At 39.9% G+C, this 24,413-nt stretch overlaps 1 protein-coding gene across 7 annotated transcripts in view; it reads left to right on the top strand.

Moving 5' to 3' along the window:
- The window catches only part of RNF144A (ring finger protein 144A), a 67,911-nt gene extending 44,254 nt beyond the window's left edge, over positions 1–23,657 (top strand). For all 7 annotated transcript variants that reach the window (XM_052809508.1, XM_052809512.1, XM_052809506.1 and 4 more), the window contains 6 exons: positions 10,719–10,823; positions 11,041–11,101; positions 12,165–12,372; positions 14,236–14,383; positions 15,702–15,791; positions 18,878–23,657. In XM_052809508.1, the coding sequence (XP_052665468.1) occupies positions 10,719–10,823; positions 11,041–11,101; positions 12,165–12,372; positions 14,236–14,383; positions 15,702–15,791; positions 18,878–19,009 (744 nt within the window). In that variant the 3' untranslated portion in view covers positions 19,010–23,657. The remainder of the gene's footprint in view (positions 1–10,718; positions 10,824–11,040; positions 11,102–12,164; positions 12,373–14,235; positions 14,384–15,701; positions 15,792–18,877) is intronic.
- Positions 23,658–24,413: the final 756 nt, after the last annotated feature.

The following is a 24,413-nucleotide window of genomic DNA, read 5'->3' as shown; positions in this document are numbered from 1 at the left end:
GCTGAAGACCTGAAAGGAAGACTCTATGATCAGCAAGGCAAATATCATAATCCTGCCTGTAACTGGCAGCAGGCATCTTTTTCTTGTTGTCATGCTTGACTGGAAGCACGCAGAGCTTTGCTGGCCTCTGAATGACAGGAAAAAGCACGATTTACTTAATATGGAGTGTTATCCCTCACTCCATATGAGGCAGAGGCAGTGTCAGCTGCTCCTTCCCCCAGGACAAGGCAGCCACCAAGGGCAGCATGGACGGGAGCAGGTAGGCTTGGCTGCCTTCCCTATCCAGTGTGGTTTGTCCCTGCTTGCCAAGGGAAACCTGCCTTAGCAGGGCAGCACTGGGCTGAGGCCAGGCTGTCCCCTACACCTACCATGAGGAGATGCCCGGCTTGCTTTGAAGCAGGAGGGAGCGGGAAACCTAATGGCTTGTGAGGTTTTATAGAGCTCTGGGTACTTCTTAGCAGCTCTAACGTTTTCCTGTTTCCCACCAGCTGCAGGCAAAGCTTAGAGCTTGCTGCTTGTGCTCACTTCCCCCAAACCTTAGCAGAGAACTGATAATAATCTTGACGTGATGTGTCAGTAGAGGCTTGATGGTTAGAGGTCACTGTGTGTTTGCATAGCAATTCACATGGCTGTTTGGGTTCTGACTTATCTGGTAGGTGCTGTGATGACAAAACTCTGTGCTTAAATAATAAACTCGCATATTTATGAAGTAATTAATGTACAGTTGGGAGCTGCAGAACCCTGAGTGAAAACTAAACTTGATCCAGAGCCTTCAGCTTTCTCCTCTCCTGTGTGGTGTCACTAAATGAGATTAACATTATCTGTCTTCATCTGGGTGTTGGGAAAACTAGTTAATTTTTGTTTGCATAGTGTTTTGCATGTGAAAGTGAAAGGTCCTTTGTTTGCTGCAGGTATATTGTCCTCCCACTCAGAAATATTCATTCTGTTCTGAAATAGAATAAACTTTTCTCAAACAACCATATAAGGGAAGATTGAATTTTCTTGTTGTTGTTGTTTTTGCCTCTTGAATATTTGCGTTTCATCCTGCATATGTTGGCATTTGAAAACAAATTTCTTTTTGTAAAGTTTACCCTATGTGTTTCTACCAGTTGGAGCATTGAATGAGTGAGAACAAGCAGCTTATGCAAGCAAGCAGAGGTGTAAAAATCCAACATGAAAAAAATGTTTACGTGTACATCCAATATCTGTTCTAAGATGAAGATATGCATGAACTGCAAGATATTATCCTTGTCTCATTTGGCCATTTTCTGCTGACTATGTACTGATGTGAAAGATTGCTCTTAAAAACTGTTCAATTTCTATACATTTTACAGTATACACTCATATACAAATGTGTACATAAACTCCCTCAAAAAAAACCAAACCAAAACCAAAAAACAACAACCCACCATTTCAAAGGCTAGGCAGCTGTAAATTTTCATTGCCTTCCCTTTCTCTGTTAAGTCATTCTACTGGAAAGAGACACTTGTTTTTCAGGTTCATTTAGTTCCTGTTGCATGTCCCTGCTTGTGATTTACACAGCCATTGATTGCTGTGTCTCAAAGGATAGTTGCTGTATTCTAATATTTCTCAAGCTGAAGAAGTCAGCAGGGCTCCTCTTTCTGCCTCCTTGATGATACATACATTTCTTCTTGCCTCACCTTCATCATTTGTTGACTGATGGACTGATGCTGGCACATCCCTGTACTCAAACTGGCACAGTTACTCTGATGCAGAGGGTTTGGAGGCTGCACTCAAGCAGAGGGGTGCTATGCTTCATCCCTAATGTGAACATAGAATCATTTAGGTTGGAAAAGACCTTTAACATTGAGTCCAACCATCAACTATGCCCACTAAACCATGTCCTGAAGTGCCTTGTCTACATGCTTTTTGAATGCTTCCAGGGATGGTGACTCAACCACTTCCCTGGGCAGCCTGTTCCAATACCTGACAACCCTTTCAGTAAAGAAGTTTTTCCTAATATCCAATCTAAACCTCCCCTGGTCCAACTTGAGGCTGTTTCCTTTCGTCCTATTGCTTCTTACTTGGGAGAAGAGACCGACCCCCACATCCCTACAACCTCCTTTCAGGTAGTTGTAGAGAGCAATAACTTCTCCCCTCAGCCTCCTTTTCTCTAGACTAAACAACCCCAGTTCTCTCAGCTGCTCCTCATAAGACCCTTCACCAGCTTTGTTGCCCTTCTCTGGACACGCTCCAGCACCTCCATGTCTTTCCTGTAGTGAGGGGCCCAAAACTGAACACAGTACTCGAGATGTGGCCTTGCCAATACCAAGTAGAGAGGGACAATCACTGCCCTAGTCCTGCTGGCCACACTATTTCTGATGCAGGCCAGGATGCCATTGGCCAATATCTTGTCTGCGAGTTGTTTGCATGAGTTAAGAAGGGTGTACCAGGGACTCCTGTGATATTTGGGTGTAATGTCAGAAAGTAGTTGGACAGAGGTAGAGCTAAAGCAGCACAATCTTCACTGCTGTCCACAGTATAAATCAACAGTTGTCTTTACACTAACCACAGGGGCGTTTGCAATGGGTGGCAAGTCCCTGCTCCTGGCAGGCTGCTGGCCATTTCCCATCCTGAGATTCCACCAGCTGCTGGGAGCACAAGGACTTTTGGACAAGACCAATTTTTATAGCTCAAGAAAGGATGCTCAGATGGTTTGTCCTGAGATGTGGAAGCACATGGGTTGCGTTTTGTCTTCCCTAGCCAAGATGCCATTTGGTCATCATCTACAGGTGAGATGATGTGACTGGATTTAGGCTCATAACATAGGCTGTAGCAGGGCTGCAGAACAGCTAGCTGGTGCAGTCTTTAAAAACTGAGTGTGGGATGAGGAAAAGGCATTTACCCTTGGAAATTTTTGAACAAAATGTGTCTAAAAAGAGGCCAAGTGCTGGGCAGGTAGAGGCAGGAAGGCTGTCAAACAAAGCTTTTTCAAATTCCTTGCCACTTTGGGGAAAATGTTTATCACCTGTGATGTTATCCATCTCCGGTCCTGGCTGAGGTCCCTTTCTTGTTGTGTACCTTCTTGTTCACAGCATAGGGGGACAAGTTTGGGCACTAGATATTTTCCTGTTGCAGAGCTCTGGAGAGTCTTGCAGGTGCTTGTTTTAGACTCAAGGTTTTGTATGCTTGTGTATCATGATTTTTGTCTCTGCAACAAAACAAAGGATATAAATAGCAAACACGTAAGACTATTCTCTATTACTGCTTTCACATTTGTAGATTTGAAGTACTGCATGTCAAGATAAGTGAGTGTTTCCTCCTGTGATTTATTCTTAAGGATGATGAATCAGCTGCAGGGTTAATAAAATTTGGAATTTTGATAGTGAAGATTTCTTTGCAAGTAGATTATTGTCTCTGAGAAGATGTCTATAGAAGTGGAAATGTTCTATTAAAGTTCAAAGTAGTATCACAAACATTAAACACCTGTCTCAGATCTAGGTGGTTTGTGAGGTTGAATATAGCTTGTGTTCTTGGATTTGGTCAGCGTAGCTGACAGTATATCTAATAAAAGAAAAAAAAGATCACTCCCATTGTCATGTGTATGCCTCAAACAGATCTCTCTGAGTAAGTGTGCATAGATATTTTCCAGTAAGTCACTTGTCAACCAAGTAGGATTAGGGTGATACTAAAAAGCCAGATTGTAGATCTGCTGTAGAGAATTGTGCACACTGGAGCAGCAATGCAAGCGTATTTCAAAGTTGAGCCTGTGATTAAATAAGAATAGATTTGAGTAGGATTATAGCTACTACTTTACACAAAAGGGCCATGTAGTAAGTTTGAAAGAAGCTTAAAAGTTCTCCAAGGAACCTACCATTTTTTTCTTTTCTCTCACGTGTTTTCTTGCGTGCTCTAAGTGTATCACAGAAATTTGGTAGAAAGTAGTTTTCTTCTTCTATGGAACACTAAGATTAAAAGTGAATTTGTCTTATTACCAGATGAGCATTCCTATTGCTTTTAGAAGTATCCACCAAAATATTAAAAAAAGGTAGCATGTGACAGTTATATATGGCTACAGGAGTCCTTGGTTTTCAGGAATAAGGAATACTCAGGCTCAAACCTTACTCTCTCATTCTTCCCTCCTCTTCAGAGAACACCCCAGCTGTAGGCTGCTTATTTTAGGGGAGTCTTTCTTCTTGGGATTGTTCAGCTTTATCTAAATGGGAAGTCTTTCTAGAAAAAGTGATGTTTTCTTCAGGAAAAAGCTCTCTAGTCCAGAGTGAATTTGCTGTTTGGACAAATGGGAGGTGAGCTATTATTCCAAGAGTATTAGCCTCTACCTGAGACGTGGACACTAAAATTCATCTCTCTGATTTGAGAGAGACATTCACTCACTCACGCACATTTTCTCCCCCTGCCCCAGTGAGTATTGCACACTGCTTCACTATGTACTATTCTAATCTGAAGCTAAAAATGAGCATTACATCACATTACCCAGAAGACTTATGGACAATGTGTCTACCAGTATAAATACCTATTCACCAGACTGACTGCAGAATTAGCACAGAGCAGTGGAGTAACCTTGGTATTAGAATGTCTTACAGCAAGAAAAGATATTGCCTTCTCAGTATTCATTTTTAAGTAACGTAAAGAAAAATACCTATATGCAGAACATAAAAATATTACAAAACATGATCAAAAGTAGTTGCAGTAGTTTTGTTCATCTGTGTAGTCTCATTGCATGATTTTTGAGCTTTGGCGTAGTATCCTTTTAGCACATAGACCAAACTGTAGATTTGTAATTACAAAACAGTGCTAAATAAGTGCTTCTCACTCAATATCCTTTCATATTCTTCATATTCTTTCCTAGAATGTAAAGCCGAAAGGGATCTTTATATTCATCTAGCCTGATGTCATTTGTAATGTGGATCATAAAATACCAACCAGCGTTTCCTGACTCTTCATGTGGTTGAATGCAAGTTTATATAAATGTGTGTGTGTGTGTATATGCATGTATATTTTTAGAAGTTAATCTACTCCTGGTTTGCAGATGATATAGAATTTGCAAGACTTCAGCAATTTGGTATACGTGTTAATAATCATCTTACTTGGAAACATTTTCTTGTTCAGTTTGAGCTTTCTTCCCAGTGTTATTTTCCATTTCCCCTCTTTGCATTGAAACTTAGGGCCACTAATTTTAGAATCAGATTTTGTTGTTAAAAAAAAAATTAAAAAATCTCCCTTGATGAAAAAGCATGTCAGCCCTTCTTTGCATTCCTGAAGTGTGGTGCAAAACTCAGTGATTGCCCAAGGTGAAGGGTTACTTACCTAGTTAATATTTGTGCACAATAGCAACTGCCTTCGTCTACCTTTAATATTCACCTTTAACAAATGCATTCTAAAAAATTCATTCCCTTTCTTTTTTAGAACTTGATACATGCTAGATTTCTTTCCTTTTATTTCTTCTTTTTTCCCTTTCAATTTTATCAGTAGGCGTTTGGGTTTTTTAAAATGTTTTACCAATACCAGCATGTGATGACTTTGCGTGTAGTGCACATTTTGTTTTTGGATGGCTGTGGCCTAGTGCCAGCACTAAAATACATTAGAAGTTTTAAGAAATAAATCAAATGATGTAGTGATGATATACTTGGCTCTGCAATCCTGTCATGCTTTTTTGGCCTTTCCAAATCCATTGACTTATTTATAAAATTTCCCATGTGACTCTGCACTTGCATCTACAGCATTAGTGTGGTGAGAAGTCTGCATTTTGACAAAATCCACCTACCAGCTGTTAAGAAAATAATACAGGATCATCTTTTTGCTGCCTAACTCTCAAATAAAAGGTGACATCTTGAAAAGCCATTCCTTGTCTCCTGCAATAGTAGCAATAACATGTTCTTAAAAGTAAATTTGTTGTAACTTTTCAAAAAGGTTTGCTCTTCTACTTTAAAAAATGAAGATGTTCACCAAAAATATCTTTGAGCGTTTTTAATTACGTGCATTTTGTATTGTAAAATTACCTTAGGCATCAGTTGAACACATTTTTTTCTGTGAAAGTAGATGGTTGATAAATGTTGCCTCACACGGAAACAATGAAAGTCAGATTCCTTCTTATGAATTCTGATGTTTTTTCTTTGATTTTGGGTGTCAGGAGAAATGAGTCAAAGCACCATCATCAGAAATAGGCATAATTGTTGCTGGAATTCTCCTAAAAGAAAATTAAAAGCCAGGCATTTTAATTCTTTATATTAAGATTTTGCTGTGGCCTGTGGAGGTTTGTTAGAGTTAAATGCAGCAGAGTAAAATTTTGTGTTATGATTTGGAAAGTAGGCCCAAAATAATCATTTTTGATTCTCATAGGGTTTTTTGATCTTTATAATGTTAGACAAAATGGTGTGCAGCTCTAAAGCAACAGAACATCAACACTCACTGAATGAACACCTTTCTGTGTGCCGCAATCCTTGATGTAGAAAGGTTAGAAGTACAACTCCTCTTGCAGAACTTTAAATATTAGGCTATGCTTGGCAGCTTCAGAAAGGAAGTTGTTCCTTTATTAGCCATCTATCTCTGAGGCTGAGGGGAAAAAAACCCCCCAAAACAGTGTTTCTAATTTATATAGGCAGCTGATAGTAAAACTGCTGCTGAGTTGGACTCTGAGTTCATCTTTGTGAGAGAATGGATCTGGGCCAAAACTCCTCAAAGTGGGTGTGCTCCTGCCCTTTGTCATGGGGACAGCAAACGACAGGAGGATTCTTGGATTACAAGGTGAAAGAAAAAGTCATCTGGACACCAGAAAGGACAACAGTGATGTGCAGAAAGAGGACAGAGCAGGGATGCACAAAGAGTGTGCATACACAGGGAAAAATACAGGTGTAATGCTCAGGGGAGCTAACTGGTCTCTTCCGACTGATCTTAGCAGCAATTGGGGCAGGTGATGTATCTTGACCTGCAGTTTATATAACCTTATATAAAATTTTAAATATAGTTTATATATGCTATATATAGTTTATATATAACACATATGTTGTGCAGTGCTTTGCTTTCCTTTGTCTTAGGAAATTACAAAAGTTATATAACAGTTTTCATGGGGTTCCCTGTCTAACATTCATATATGGTAGCACGTTACAATCTCCTTTTAATTTAAAAATATATGAAGTTGTAAAATGAACATTAAGGTATAGATATTACAGTTACGGAACCCAAACAACCTTAGTAGTGTCCTAGGGTGCCATCATATAATAATTCTTTTCCTCCCCTGCGTCATTTGGTATGCTGAAAGTGTGCATGGCAGACAGAAATCTAAGCTGCTACAATTACCTGTTCACTTGTTGCAACTGCAACGTAAACCAGAGTAACTTGCCTAGCGATTGTTATAAACTGACATGGTGTAGTTCTGGATTGGGAAGGGGTAGGAGCAAACACATGGTTTGTTACTGTAGCTGGTCTAATGACTAAATACTTACACACTTGGTCCTATCTTGCTGGCTAGGCAGGACTTCATTATTACAGGTGAGGATTGTCAGAGTACAGAAACTAAGTGCAAAACAATGCAAAGGAAACTTACGACCTACTTAATTCAGTAAAGAGTTATTTTTTGTGAAATGCCAAGTCTTACCCTGGCTTTATCATGTCAGACTATACACATAAGTAGAAATGTACAGAATAACCACCATCAGTTTTTGATAGGTTTAGAGTATCTCCAAGTGTGACTTACTTAAGTAATATTTAGTTATTTAATTATTGAAATATGATGAGGGTTTTTTTTAAAGAAAGAAACAAGTGGAATTTAGCAGAAGTATTGCTTCAAATAAAAGTAAATTTCCATTGACACATGTCCAGTAAAGAAAGAATAAAAATACTTCTCAGCATATTGGTTTTATAAGGGTCAATGTACAACAAGAAGGATATCTTGTGACCTTATTCCAACCTCAGCCCTTAGGTACCTAATTTCAGCTCCTGTTTTCTCTGAGAAAAATTATGTAATACAGTACAATACTTACTCTCCCACGTTTTTCATTCATCCTATGCAGTACTTTATTACCTTAATGGAAATGCTATGAAGATATTTTCTTCCAGCATGGGATCAACTACAAGCTGCATAGAAAATGAGCAACAATTTAGTTGTCATCTTTTTGCAGTTGTTTTGTAATGAATTTTTCATAGTATATAACTGAGTAGCTAATCCTACTGTGTTGTTTTGCATGCATGCTGGTGCATTTCTAGTACTGTAGCCACTTTAAAATTTTCTGACACAAGTGGCAACTTATGTCCACTCTCAAGAGAAGCCACAGGTACCCTGTGCTTCAAATTCTCTTGCAACCACTTTGGGTTACTCCTTGTCCACCTAAGAAATCTCTGCAATGAAGAAGTCTGGAGCAGACAGGGTGTTTTATCCTCTGCCTGATTTACAGTGATATTTCATGGCCTCGAGACAGCATTTGCGTTCCCAGAAGATGTAGCATAAGAAGTGCACTTTGGCTGTGCTGTTTTTGAGGAGGAAGGGGCCAGTGCCACATCAGGGGAAGGGGAAGGCCTTGGACACTGCTTGAGGCAGGGATGAACTGTGTCATTCCTTGGAAGATGTGAGGAAAGGGAAACAAATCGAACAGGCTTTGGCAATGGTCCCAGGCAGGTGGAGGAGGAGAATTAACCACATTAATGATTAATGATGGCAAAGCTCCTTCAGCTTGAAAAGTACTTTCTATAAGTGCTAAGTGCTGGCATTAAAAATGTATGCATTTTCATTTCAATCCACACTTGGCGTCTGCAAATGGAGGGGAAAGGGAAGAGCCAACAGTGTCATTATAGCAACACTAATACCTCACTACAGCTGAAATCACAGTTTGCCAGGGCATGCAACCTAGGATGTAGTTCTTGCAGAGCTCAGCCTGCTGTTGTCGCTGCTAGTGGTTCTCTTGAGCTGCTCCACCACCTGCCCTGCAGAGCTCGTAAGTGAAGGCTTGGAAACCTTCTGTCAAACATCTACCAAGTGAACACTTGGCTTCATTAAATCCCTACTGATAAAGAGGAAGGCATGGACTGTAATCTGTCACAAGTTGATTTTTTACACATGTACAACTTTTAAAGGTATCAATTATACAGTCTCTGTTTTTCTTTTCCAAGAAATAGACCTGTTGCCTCTGTTGCATTGGAGATACAGGGAAGGGGACTCTGACAGAAATGAATTGTTGTGCACTCAAGGTGGTGGCACGTTGCCACCCGAAAAGCTGTGTACCAGAGCAGCAGAAATTGTGTGGGCAGGAAGTGAAGTTTTTCCTGCGATCAAGCTGCAAGAGGTAAAACCTAGAATAAAGTGTTAATACAGGTGATAGGGTCTCTGAAAGGAGCTGAATAGACATACCGAGAGGCGGAACAGGAAGAGAAGAGGCTGAATGAGTGGACTCAAAGTCTGAACCTTAGCAGCTACAAGCCACATGCGAAGGTTTAAGCTGGAAACATGCTCGTTGATGGGCCTGTTTGATGGTGTGGTTGGAAGCAAGAAGCGGCTTTGCGCTCTGACCTGCAGTTAGGCACGCTGGACTACACAAGGTCGATGCAGCCCTTTGCCTTCCCAGGCTGATGGTGAGTCGGCAGCTGCATACCTTTTTACAAGTTCCGTGTGGAAACGGTAACCGAAGTCCCTGTTTTGCCAGCTTGCTGCAGTGTGTAATCTTTCTCGCCTCCCACCCAGCTATACGCTGAGCTTGTTTTGTATCTTCATTGCACTCTGCTGTTGGTCTAGCCTCACTCCTTATTCACATATCTGGTAACAGAGAGTTAGGGGCCTACTTTCTGTAATTGTCTCCAGTTTGCCACTGCCAGCTGAGTTTGCAAGCAGGACCCATCCGCTGGAAAGCAGCAGACCCTCATTTACTCTTTCTGTGTAGCGTCAGGCGGGTAGAAGTTGGAGAGAAGGATCTCTCTCTCTCCCCCTCCATCGCTCTCCTTGCCTCCCCAGCAGACACCCATGCAGTAGCTCTCACCTTGATGTGGGAAGCGTGGAGCTGGGAGGGGGTGGTTGCTCTTCAAGAACAACAAGGTTTGGTCTTAATTTGCCCTTAGTCTAAAATATCCACTTTTCTTCTCTGTTTTGGTTAGATGCTACGTTTTCAGTTATGACTTGGGTAAAATGCTGTGGTTGCTAGGGGAGAAGAGTACTAGTATTACCAATATTTATTATTTGGTCCCCATGGAAACTGTAGTTCTTCTGGGAGTCCTAATTCTCACATTTTTCCTTTCTGTGGAAAAGATATGTCTTTAACCATGAAGTTTGGATAGTTATTTTCTAGAAATAGAAGGCAAGATACACCGCTCCCTTTTGCTCTCTGGTATGCTTGACAGATGTCTGTCTATGGGTAGTTACTGCATACTAAGCTGTGTTGTGGTTTCCAGTCACATAAAGATGTTTGGAGTGTGGTTAATCTAATTTTATCTTGGTGGTGGTTTATTATTTTTTTTTTCCCCTTCCTAACTCCCTGTTTGATTTGTCCTTTTCCCCATTAGTGTTATTTTTTAATTTGCTGCATATTTTAAATTGAGGAAGAGTTATTTGATGGGGAAATGAACTTGCTATTTTCTGTTTAAAAGTATAACTGTGGCAAAAGCTGGGAGCATGGCCCATGGCTGTAGAAGGGACATGGTAGTATCTGTTTTTTCAGAGAAGTTTGAGTTCTTCAGATTTTCAGAGTAAAGCTGTTAAAATACTAAGTGGTTTGTTCTTGGTGGGATAGTTAACTCAGTCTTTGGCTCTCTTACAGTGCCTAAAACAGTATGTGGAACTTTTGATCAAAGAAGGTCTAGAAACAGCTATCAGCTGCCCTGATGCTGCCTGCCCAAAGCGAGGTCATCTGCAAGAAAATGAGGTACACTTTTAATGCAAATAGTTAGGGTTTTTTTTCCTTTTCTTTCCAGGGTGTTTAAATGTGTCTTGCCCTGTATGCTACAGCTGCTATTGTTGCCAACATACTTTTTTAATAATTCTCTAAAGGTCAAATATTTTGTCTTAATTTGTTGAAAATGCCTTAGATTATTGCTGTTCCTAATTGGAAATTTGTCTTTTCCTTTTCCTTCCTTCAACAGATTGAGTGCATGGTTGCATCAGAAATCATGCAAAGGTATAAGAAGCTACAGTTTGAAAGAGGTAACACACGTAACACTACCCGTTGGAAGGCTGTGGGAATGATATCACTCCAGAGCGATCCCATAAATCAGAATCTGGCTCTGCACATGTTCATGCAGTAGCCTTGTGCATTAATTGTTTGGTCCTCACAAAAAAAAACCCAACAAAAAAAAAAAAAGGAGAAACATTGTTTCTGTTCTTGCTTGTGTGATTCCCAGAATTGCAGCATTCTGGGAATAAACTAAGGAAAGAAAATTGCTATGTATTATATTGCTCTATAACTAAGGGAGGGAGTGACTTCTATTTCGAGCTTTGCTGTTTGAGTAGAGTAGAGTACTACCAGTGCTCTAGGGGCTGGGGAGGTAGACTGACCCCTTTTATGGAGCCAACATTAACTCCCGTGACGACATCTGGTGCAGAATTACTAGGTAGTTCTGTGTGTAACGATAACATGAACCTTGTTAATTTTTATGAGGATATAAGCTGACTGGGTGCCTATGGGGATATTGAACTGTGTGGCCATAGAGAGCTTACAGTAACGTTTTGCTTCGGGCAGGACCCAGCCTAGAAACCACTGAAGTCATTGGTAGGTTTTTATGGACTTCAGTGGGCTTTGAAACATGAAATGACTTACCAGTAAGCAGCCTCCAAGAAAGGGATGAAACTGTATAACAGTCTTAAGCTATTGTTAATCATATGGTTACATTAGGGCAGGGGCCAACTTGAAAGAGAGTCCTACTGGGCACTATAAAAACATTTTCTGATGGGTTATACCTGCATACTATATGCTCTATCTAACTTCAAGTACAACTGAAGAAAAATAAAACATCTCATTCTCAGAACAATTTTAGTTCAGTGAATGAAACTGGGCAATTAATTCAAACTCAGGAAACTCACTTTAGTTTGGTGTCTGTTTGCAAAGCAGGCCAGATTTATGTCTAAGTGTGTAGCATAAATTAAAAGGCTTCTTTTGAAAATGTGTGTCTTCAAATGCCCTGCCAGTCAACCTCAGCTGGAATACATTGTTGTAGAAGGCTGGTCTTGTAACCACCTTTGAATTTTGTTCTTTTATTTCCCTTTACAGAAGTGCTTTTGGATCCATGTCGGACTTGGTGTCCATCCTCTACTTGCCAGGCAGTTTGCCAGCTCCAGGAATCAAGCCCACAGGACCCCCAGCTGGTCCAGTGCAAAGCCTGCGACATTGAGTTCTGCTCTGCTTGCAAATCTAATTGGCATCCAGGTCAAGGCTGTCAAGAGAACATGCCAATCTCTTTTCTTCCAGGAGAAACAAGGTAAAGTATTGCAAAAGATCAAGTATTTAGAAACAAAATGCTCAGTCTTTGAACAAACCGGAGTATGAATAGTAAAGAGGCATTTTCCTGATATTTTGTTTTAAAGCTATTTCCTTCACTTAGTCACTCCTGTTCTTTTAATGCTGTATTCCAAAACTGGATAGCTCTTGGCAACCTCACTCCTTGCCACCATTCCCGGCAAAGCACAAAGGAGCTGCTTGAGCCTCTATCAGCAACCCTTTTGCTCCAGTGGGAAAAATATGATATCCAAGCAGCTCATGAGCTTCTCTTCAGAGAAGATCTTGTTGCTGCTGCTGCTCTGGACAGCGTGAGGATTGGTAACATCATGCCAGACAGTGATTTTTAGGATACCCTCTCAATCATTGTAACTGCTGCACATTTGGCCAATGATCTTAAGTTCTGTTTCAAGCTGTTTCCAGTGGCATACTGCAGCCAGTGAATAAGAAAGGCCGTTGTGCATGTGTTCCACTTAATGTTTGGGCTTTTTGAAAGATTGCATAACAATTCAAGGTATCATTAAAGCCCTGGCCAGCCTTGGAGTTAGCTATTCCTAACTTGTCTTCTTTCAAGCTTTGCTGTAACAGATGACTAGCTAGGATGTTGTCATGATGAGTTCCTGGTCAAATATAGTAACTTTTGCACATGCTTTTTGCGTGTGCTTGAGCAGAACTGAAGCTCACTAAACTTCATAGCAAGGTAAAAACCTTTATCTATTTTCCTTAGTGTTTTGGTCGCTTTTAGTTTTTATTTCGTGCTTCATTTTTTACTCCATTGAGGTTTGTTTTTTCATTGTTTTGGAGCATAATGTGCCAGTAGCAGTTTGTGCTACCATGCATTTGGAGTTTCCTATACAGTTTATGGATTCAAAGCATTTTTCTGCAATACAGTTGCCCCTAGTGTTACTAATGAGTGTGTGTCCTTTTATCCTGCCGTTGGGCAAATCAATCAATCAATCAAGGGTCAGTCCTGTTTTCCAGCAAACTGTTGATTCCCCATCAGTTGTTCTTGTATCTCCCACTGGCAGTGGCTGCAGGAAGTGTCATTTGTTAAGGTACATTTTAGTTGTTAGTGTGCATAAAACCTGCGTATGGTAGACAGCTACTCAAGAGAAATAAATGTTCTTCCAGAGTTTCCACATTCCTCTGTGTTGTGCCCACTATATGAGGAGACATCCTATGGTTTCGCACAGTCATGGAAGACAAGAAAAGGTGGTGCTGACGCTAACTCATGAACAGTGACTCGTTAGGACAGTGTTAGAGACAAAGAGATTAACTCTGAAAGAACAGCATGCCCCAAAAACCTCATGGTTCCTGATTTGGAGGGAAATTCCTAGGGAGGATCCTCAAGCAGGGCAGAGACAAACACTCTGTCCCTGGTGCCCTGGTCCGAAGGAATATGGTCTGGGCTTGTTGTGCCGTCAAGGGATTGCTTCCTCTTCTGAGAAAGAAGAAGGGAGGAAAAAGGAAAATGACCTAGACATGCAAAGTATTTAGGTGTGAACTAGCTGCTGCTCATCTGATATATTGCAGGAGAAAAACTGCATAATATCTGTTAATATCACTAGATAACAAAAACAGTTGGTAAAATATGTGGTAAAGAAAGTGTCCTGACCTTTACACACTGTAGTCATTAAACAATTTTTCTAGAGATATGTTTGAAAAATAGAGTATAGCCAAAATATCTGAGTAATAAAACCCAGTTGAATATCTGGATCTCTAGTAATTTCTCTTTTTATTTTTTTTAAATGAAAAATTAGGCTTACCTTCTTAGCACCGTTCTTAGATGTTCTTCTCTAAATGGACATGGCCACACATCTTACTAATTCCTCAGTCTCTCCCACAGTTCAGTTTTTAAAATGGAAGAAGATGATGCTCCAATCAAACGCTGTCCAAAGTGTAAAGTTTACATTGAACGAGACGAAGGCTGTGCCCAAATGATGTGTAAGAACTGCAAACATGCCTTTTGCTGGTACTGTCTGGAATCTCTTGATGTGAGTACATGCCATGCAGTCTGGTTCTCAGAAGCTTAGAAGTTCATTGCTTTGCCATCCAGCTGTCACATTAATCAATTAAATAGTAGCTCACTAGCTTCTGCCCAACTTGGTGGACTGCAACCCACCAGAGCTGACGCTGGTAATTTGATAGGATTTGTATGCTCTGTTTTACTTGTCTGACCTGTGTGATCTTAGCATTTTGCCTATGTGAGGCAGTAAATAATTATTAAAAAGTAAAATCTTATGAAAATATTCTGTTTGCAATCTTTACGTGGCAACTTACATGGAGGAGGGGCAGTGCTGCATTTTCTTTTTTTTTTTTAATAATACTTCATTTAGTACTGACTTTTCAACGTTCCCCTTCTTAAATGAGTTACAGGATGAGTATAGCAATGTTCTTAGTCTGTGGAAGTATAACAAACTCTAGAATTGGTGTGTCACCATGCAGGAGACTAGCAGTCAGATTTGTTTACCGTTCATTGTATTCTGTGGGACAAGAAATAGATCTGACATATGAAAAAGAATACTATGTTCTCCTAACACCAGGAATTTGTCAGTCTTTAAGCTGCTGCTGTCATATGTTTATGTTTTCTTTAAATCAGCCTGTTATCGTGCCCAAGGATCAGAGTATATACAATATACAACATCTGTTTCCATGTCATCTGTTTTACTTTATAGCATTGTTAACAATAGCAAAGGAAATGTTTTAGGTTCCCGAAAGTTACTCTGACTATTCAAATCCTGTGGCTGGCCCATTTGAATTCTTTACTAACAGTCCTTAAGTCACAGGCTTCTCACGGGCTCAGTTAAAAAGCAGTATTCCCTTGATACTAGGCCTGCTATCTTGGCTGGTTTGCGAAAGGATGGCAGGACAGATAGGGACATCATTTCTTAAAAATCTGTGTTGTCCTTTTATTCTTCAACTAGTAAAAGGAACCAACTTTGGGAAGTCTGCGGTACAAGTATTCATTTTACTTTGCTCTTTCTGTATGTGTGTAAAATAGATGCAATGGTCAGCATATCTTCTTGGATCCTCTTGTAAACTCCATGCTAGCATTTAAATATGCGGCTCGAGACCCTTTGGGAGAAGTATTCATTATAGATATGTAACACTTGCTGAACAAACCTGTTTGTGAAGATGCTTAACTGTAAACAAAGCACTTTGGAAAGGTTGGACCTGGCCATATCCACTTCACTAAGCTTTTATCTTCCTGTACAATTCCTGGTTATAAGTTCTCCGGAAATAGTATTTTATAACTTGAAGAACAGTTTGTACTTCTGGTTATTGCCTACCTTTTCATTTAATTTTTTGTAGGATGATTTTCTCCTTATACATTATGACAAAGGACCTTGTCGAAACAAGCTGGGACACTCCAGAGCATCTGTTATCTGGCACAGAACACAGGTAAAGCTCAGATCTTTAAAAGCACTGTACAGGTCTACTACTGTCATAGTGCCTTCCTTTGCCTTACTCATTTTAACACCTTAGGGTGAAGTTCTGTGCCAAATGGTAACTGATTTTCATAGCAGATTTGAAGAGGACAGTAGCTTGGAAAGGAAGTCACCTCTCCCAGAGAGGACGCTCCTTGGCCAAAAGCCCCTGAGAACTAGAAAGGGTACATTTGCAGAGCCCGTTAAGTGCCAATCCAGATATTCTCTCAGTAAACTTGGAGGACGAACTAGGTTGCCACCATCCATACTATTAACAAGGAAGTTCATCCTGCAAGGGGTCTTTAGCTCCAGATCCAGAACTGGAAAGGAATAAACCTGAGTATGCTCAGTATCTTGCTGTGGACTCCAGTTGATTCATTCATGTAGGTTGCATAGAAAGTAACCCCATGAGCTTATCCGTAGTTTCAAACACATATTCAAATTGACAATTACAAAGTGTGTGGGGATACCTCTTGTAACCTAGATCCAGTGTTGCTGGACCCAACGTGAATGCTGGTAATGAAAGAGCTCTCTGCACTAATTTGATGCATGAAGTGTAAATGCCAACGGGTGACTTGGTCCAATCTACTGCCTTTACGGTCACTTCAGAGATAACAGGGGCGTCTGGGTATCTGAGTCATAACTGTGTGCCAGTAAAAAGCTACCTTAGCTTGAGATGAAGTGGTTTTCTTGAAGTACAGGTTTCTTTCCATTTGACCATAAACCCCAAGTCTAGAGAATAAACCCCAAGTCTGGACAAACTGCTAAACGGAAATAAAAGGAGAAGGATCGCACCCCTCTCCCTCCGCATGCTCCCGTGGGTGCCTGAGCTATGGACTGGGTTTGGCTTGGCTTAGCCAATGGTGTCTTAGGAAGTGTGTGGGTCTGTAAGCTTTCTTGATATACTGTAATATGAGGTGATTAATCTGGTATTTAGAATCTGTTCTTAGCCACAGCAGTTAGTGCAAATATGTTTGATAGACAGTATGTTTGATATTCTGGTCATTTGCGAGAAAGAAAGTGATAATTCTTTACCAGTCAGGATATACTTCTGCTAAACCCACTAAAGCCAAATCAACATTGCAATTGTTTCCTTATGTTAAGTTTCTTTGAGTATTTATGCAAGGCAAATTGAGGCGAGCCATTGATTTGTTGTTTGTGGATTTAAAAAAAAATATTTGTTTTGGCCAGAGGGAATGGCTTGATGTTGAGTAGGGCAGCAACTTCTTCAGAAGCAACAGAACCAAGTAGAAAATGAGTAAGTAATACTCAGCAGGCAGTTTTGTTGAAAAAACAAACAAACACACACACACACACACACACAAAAACCCAAAATAAACAAAAAAAACCCCCACAACAGACGAAATGAAACTTAATGAATTCTTTGATGACATATTGAGGCTGAAAGGAAGGTGTAAATAGATACCTCATAAAAATTACCAGTAGTCAATCTGGTCCACTGAATTGCTAACTTCCCGCTTGGCTCTGTCTGACCAGTGCACTCTTAGCCTGGGCTGCAGAGAGCTAGGCAAGGGCATGCTGTCTCCAAAGAGCGGTATGGCAGTTGTTGCGGCTCACATTTTTTAAAGGAGATGAGACTTTAGCTTTGGTTTATATCTGTAGCAAATAAATGCAAAGATTAGTAAATGGAAGTTGTGTCAGGTTATCAGCACCTCCAAAAAAAGAATGAGCAATGAAACGTGCACACCTCTGAAGCTGAAAATGAAATGGCTCTTGGCAAGAAATAAAATTGTTAGGGCAAGGAAGTTTGAGCTCCTTATCCCTGGACAGCCAAAAGCCAAGACTGAAAGAATGTGGTGTGGTAGGAGGCAGCCCGAGGGGGGTGACTGCTGTCCCACAGCGCCATCTCCTGCAACCAGCCTTGCCTCTCAGCCCCCCCTCCGAAAGCCCCTGGATAGTGGAATTGCAAAAAGAAATACACAGTAATCGGAATGAGAAATTGTCTGTGGCCGACAAAAGTGCTAGTAAATCATCCTATCTATACCATGGCTAATTAAATATTTGCCAGCAAATTGAAGCGGCACTTCTAGCCCTGGCTAGAAGAATTCTTAATGAGTACTGCACTCTAATTTCATTTTGCCTTCTGTTGTGAGGTTTTGCTAGCAGATTAGCATTCCATTCCTGCCCTAATTATTCAAAATTATTCACAGACACTCTCGTGTGAATAAATCTAAATTATTTTCTCAAATAATTTGCAGGCATATTGTTGCAGCATTACTCTTAACAGTTGCCTATGGCAAATGGGAAAGAAACTTCCTCAGGCGATGAACTTCCACTTGAATGTTTTTTTCAGTAATTTTCCAAATTTAAACTCTGTAGAAACTCATAGGGTTTGGCACAGTGACAGGATGGGTAGGTCTGTTGCCCTCTGCCCATGCTGGGAAGAGGGTGATGAATAAATGTCAATTAAAAAAATGCTTTTAGATAAGTTCATGTCCCCTGAAGCAGCAGGATGAGCTCAGGTCTGACTGCAAAAAGCCATTGCATATGCAAAGTCCTCCTATAGTCCACAGTGTTTGTAATCTGTGGCTGAGATTCCCAAGCTTGTGATCCTGCTGGTGGAAAGTTTGTGGGAGTCTTCCCATATTCTCAGTGAACACCAAAACTTTCACTGATTCTTTTTGGAGCCTTCTCCAGCAAAAAGGGGAGCACCTGAAAGTGGGAGTCTCTAAGTGTCTTGTAGTCTTGATCCTGATATTTAATGTCTAGATTTGGTCAAGAAAAAAGTATCTAGTGAGTTGCTTCATTAGTCGTTTGAGATATAGCAAAACTCAAAAAGTCAAATAACCATCTGCATCACTTTGTGTGGTGGAACTGAGTTGTGTGGTTCTGACTGGAGCAATGAAACATGAGTGTTTACTCTCCAATTCCACTCACGTTTACTGATCGCAGGAACTGACTGTAGCATACACTTTGGGGGGAAGTCCTGGCTCTGGTAAGGTCAATGGTATTCGCCGACATCCTTTTGAAGGACACTGGTGTCAGCAGAATCTAGGCAATTGCTGTGCCTAACACAATGCTATTCCTTTTCTCTTGCAGGTGGTAGGAATTTTTGCAGGATTTGGTCTTCTACTTTTGGTGGCCTCCCCTTTCCTTCTACTTGCTACGCCATTTGTTCTGTGCTGCAAGTGCAAATGTAATAAAGGAGACGATGACCCACTACCTACCTAGACTGAGAAGACTGGACTCATCACAACATGTGTTTTGATTTTATTGTCGCTGTTGATGTTTCCCTCTTGCACTTACATTGCTGTAGCCTTACTTGCCCCATTCTGCTTTTCATTGACACACAGTCTTGGTTTCAGGAACTGTGGTTACTACTGTTGAATTGCTCAATTGATAATAGACAAGGAGGGTAATGGAAGGCAAGTCTGGTGCTAAAGGGAGACCACGGACCTGGGTAGCTATCTGAAATGAAGAGGTGATACTGCTAAAAATAATGCAAAAAGTTTCTGCTGCCCTGCTGGTGGACTGGGAACTGTACTGAATGCCATCAGCAAAACAAGCTGAAAATGCATACAAATCTAAACTTCTGCCTATCTGTTCACTTCCAAATTTGGTGTCTTATTCCTGTATATATTTAAGTTGCCTATCATTTAAATCAGATAGTCAACTTAGTGTGACTTTACCTTGTTTATTACACATCTGGTTTTGTTAAAGCCATCACAATGTCCTTTTTAATACCTATTTTTCCAAGTATAACAAAATCAATAAGGTGCATATAGGCCATCCTATGCCTTTCTTGAAATTTGGGGAGGGTTAGAGGGACAAAGTTGGTCCTGTTGCCTTCCAGGAATTTTTTGAAGTCTTATAAGAAATTTGTTGATTGAAAGCTACATTTTAAAAATGACTTGATGGAGCTGTAAGGTTGAGTGGTAACACAAACCTGCTATCTAATCAAGGTTCTTTTAAAAATGCATCGATGGTATTGATTACCGCTGGACCACTAGTGTTTTTCTGAATTTTTATTTTTTGCTGTTGTTTAGGGTTCTGCTACACTTACAGGGCTACGTAACTTCTAATCCAGGTATCTTAATCTTTTTATATAGATATATATATATAATCCTATTTAAACCAAATGTGTAAATAGCTGCGCTATTGAAATATTTTGGAAGTTCAAGTTACATTGCTTCTGTCCTTAGGGCAATTATTAAAAAATACAGGACTAACTTTACTATTTAGCAGACTCTTGGGTTATCAATGAATCTTTCCTTTTAAGTATAAAAATACATCAGGGTTTTCCCTGTAGTTAATAATAAAAATGCCTGGGATATTTGTGGAAGTTGTACTTTACATTTAAACTACTTAGCCCATTTTTAGAGTTAACATCATATGATGTATGGTATATGCTGTTAATAACAATACTGTGAGGAAACAAGTTTTTATTTGAAAAATAATCACTTGACTTGATTTGATAGTTTTGCAGAATTCACAGTGCTGTGTTCCCAGGGTAGTAAAGTGTGCTAGTCAACATACTATTAATCATTGTAGTTTCTCTTTAGAAATATTTTGATGAAAACCATTTTGCTCTGATTTTAAAGCCTACAAGAATTTGACTAATAACTTCTTGCCATGAAATATGAAGCATCTGAAACAATGTGTATGTCTGTGTGTAGTACCGAAGGAAAACATTCTTCTGAATGGCTCGTGGACTGAAGTTTGACTGCGTTGTTTTTTCATCATCATTTATTTCTGTGCATTATCTACATACTGAGATGGATGAATATATTGAAGCCAGGATAACTTTGCACTGAAAATGTATTAAGACCCTTAAATGCAACCGCTTCTGGCTGCTGTCACAAGCTGGGAATATGTTTTCATAGATCAAGCATAAGGAAATGACTCCTTTCTTTATTATCTTTTGTTTTATACCATCTATCTGTTAAATAAAAAGACTGTAGGGTACAATTTTGAAAAGGGCCACTGTCTTTTTATAAAACTACTCATGAATTTCTTCTTCTCCCCCTTCTTCCAAGTTTAATGGTATGCACATTCAAACTGTGTCTAACCACAGATTTTAGTTCTGGGAGCTGGAGGTTATCTGCAGTTTGCTTATTTGGCTTGATTTTAATGAGTTCAGCCATTGTAACATGAAGAAAAAGGATAGTTGGTTTCCAGCAAGTCTGAACTCCTTGTGACATCCTCAGATTGTTTATGGCAATGCACAGTTCAGGTCTTTTATTATCAGAGTATTTTTAGTATTTTAGCTGCCTTTGTTATTCAAAATTGCTTAGTTGTTCAAAAATATCTGTAGGGAAGTCTGGGTAGTGCATTCGATCGCTGTTTGCAAACCCCCGAGGGGTGTGTGAAGCACTGCTGAGTTCAGCGGGCAGTGAAGTGGTTATCTCGCTCCGGCTCTGGCAGCAGCTCAGTCCATCTCCCCAGAGGTACCTACCCTAAGCCGAGCACCTGGGCTGTCCTGAGTCATAGCTTCAGTGTGCAGAAGTAATGGAAACCCTTCTGCGAAGAACAGCTTCCTGCAGGTAAGCTTGAACTATGGCCTTCCATCCTTGGCCCTGTAATTCTATTTAACTGGAGAAAAAAAACCCAAAACTGGACAACGGGACGTAAAGTTTTCGTGAGTTGTTAATTTTCTAATTGGGAGCACTAAGGGATTTTGCTGTATGTGGCAGTGGCTCTAATAAGCAATTCTACTACTGGGATGATAGTAAACAGCAGAGGTGCAGTGGCCTGGTAACAGTACTGGGGTATCCTGGTATGAGGTGTATTTTCTCTGTGCCTTTCTTAGAGACAGTCTTTATGTGGCAAAACTTTAGTTTTCCATGGTACTGTGTGGCCAGTTAATAATCAGTCAAAATTAATGCATTTTCAGATTTAAAAGAAAAATGAAAGAAGTCGTCTTTTACAAATACAGACACTTTTTAAATAATAGTTTATAATCGATGCTCACAGGTAACATTATATATAATGAGAAAACTGTACTTCTGTCAGTATATCTCTGTCTCTGATCTCAACATACTTGAATTGCTACTGGAGATTTTTATGACATATCTCATTTCACATCCTGGCTGTTGGGAGAGATTATATGCCTACATATATTTACCAAATACCTAATTCTTTCAGGCTTCTAAATGTCATTCCATCTGTATTCTTCTAGGGGATTTTTTTGGTTTTGGTTTTTTTAAATTTTTTTAATGCTGATTTGTTTCCAAAGTAGCAACTTCTGGTGGTGATGTATTGAGTTCGGGGCGGTTTTATGTAACAACTTATGTTGATAGTGTGACATATAATACCCTGAAATTGAATTGTAAATACATTATTTTAAATTCTGACATTTAAACCCCCTGCCATGGAAAAGTGAATGTTTGTCTCTGCTACTTTTCAGATGAAATTCTGTTACAACAGCTTTGGCTTTTTAGGTTTTTCACCAGAAAAATAAGATTCACCGCATGATTTCTGTTGTGCTTTTATGGTTATGCTATTATTTAGGTTTTTCGCATTGTCTCAAATGCTCTTTTTAATGGAGTTTGTAACAGTACATAATTTGTGTGTTCTGTTGGGGTGGTGTCATGTCTAGTGAGCGAGTGTGGAGTCCAGACTCCAGAGGCTTTGCATCTCCCTAGACTTGCCATTCATTAGTTGGGCTGAAGTCAGTCCTGAGAGAGATCAGTAGCACAGCCTGCACCGACTTCAGTGTTGGTAGCACTGGGGTTTCCCCGTGTGACATTGGACAAGTCACTTATCTCCTTTTATCTCAATTTAACCATCTTTTAAATGGGTGGACCAATGTTTACCTACCTCACAGGACGGCTGTGAGGGCAAATTCATTGGTTTTGAGGGTATTCAAGATTCTGTGATGAAAGCTTATATATAAATGCTTACTGTAGTTTTATGTTAATATTTCAATTTTATTCATGTTGGCATTCATCCTGAAACCTCCTACTTCTGACTTTAGCATGCCAAGAATTTGGGATGCTTTCCCCCACATACCAAGCAGCATGATCTTTCCTCAAATATTCCAGCTTATGAATTAGGCAAAATCCCAAATAAGAGCTGACTGGATCAACTCTCAGCTTACAGCTGATCTCCTGACATGCAGGAAACACAATCAAAATTAGTGAAAAGCTCTCTTGTTTATGGACCTGACAGGATAAAATAGTCATGGATCAGAAGAAGATGAAGTGCTTTTCATTTAAAATTGTTGTGGGCAGGGAAAAAAAAATGGAAGTTTTGTGCATTTCCTCTGTAGGCCTTTTACTGTATAGGAATAAATATATTTAATACGGGCCATTTTCATCCCAGTGAGGTGCAGCATGCCATAAAGCTTTGTGCAGGTTTGCTTTTTTAAAACCAAAGTTTGTACGTTTCACATACATAAGCTAAAATCCTAGGGAAAACAGGTAGAATACGGTTGTTGATGACAGTGATATTAAAGACATCAAAAAAGCCTGCATCAGTGCTTAATTGCTAATGCACTTATACTAAGTAAGGCATGCTGTTTGTGTTTAGAGCCCTGTGGTCTTCATTATTGCTTTGATTTGTGTATCTCTCTTATAAGAATTCCAGGAACATTAGGTACAGGTACGTGGTACATAACTGAACCTTTCTTGATCATTTTATCATGGATGTATTTTAAACTTGTATAGGGATAAGCATGAAGGAGTCATGCATATGTATAAATAATGTATTTGACCAGTGTAAAAATAGTTCTGTTGATGTATTTGAAATGTAAGTACATTTTGTGCCACTAACACTGTGATGTATAAAAGAGCTGTTGAATGCCTTTTAATGTTGTGTTTTGTACTTTGAATCATATTGAAGAGTTTAATTTGTAATTTCAATAGATATTTTAAATGAATGTGTCTCCTGTGATTCCTCATAGGGACTTTTCAGTGCTATACGTTCACTAAAGAGACCTCCTGCCTTGCTTCTTGGTGTAACTGTGGTTTCTGACTCATCGCCTCCCAGCTTAGCCGAAAGAGTGAATCTGGGTATCTCTAGAGCTCATTTGACCCACAGCTGGGTCTTTGGTCCAGCTCCTGTTGCAGTCCACTGATGTACGCTCTAGCCGGGTGAATGTGCTGCTCTGAGGATCGCTCTGAGATGCCTGTATGTTCTTGCACCACAGGTTTAGGTCTGGTGGAGGTGGCTGTGGCTAGTTTGTATTCCCCTCGGAGGTGAAACTTTTGAAGGCAAAGTCCAGTCTCCCGACCAACAGAGCATACTTAACTCTCTTTGACAGTGGGAGTTGGCTCTCGTGATCCTGAGTCCATCAACAGGCCCTTTGCATTTTGCCTGAACTGCAGTTGAAGATGCAGTCTTTCCTTCAGTCCCCATTGTTTCTTTCTCACTTGTTAGGATACAATCTATACCCATAAAAAGAGCGCAGGTACGATGTCTTCAAAAAAACGGTGTGCATAACTGATATGCATGTATGTGCTTTGTACCTGACAATTTAAGAAAAATCAAGCCCACATAATAGCTGCTACTCGGTCATTCCTTCTTTCATTTTCATGGAGCATAATGATTTTTCTCCATAAGGGAAAGATCAGTTTAGATATTTTGTTCAATTAATTGGGCAGAAAATAGTCTATAAATGCCACAAGGGGTCTTG

Source organism: Harpia harpyja, chromosome 15 (genome assembly GCF_026419915.1).
Source record: "Harpia harpyja isolate bHarHar1 chromosome 15, bHarHar1 primary haplotype, whole genome shotgun sequence".
NCBI lineage: Eukaryota > Metazoa > Chordata > Aves > Accipitriformes > Accipitridae > Harpia > Harpia harpyja.
Note: the sequence above shows the minus strand (reverse complement) of the source record. Positions and strands in the feature narration are given on the sequence as shown.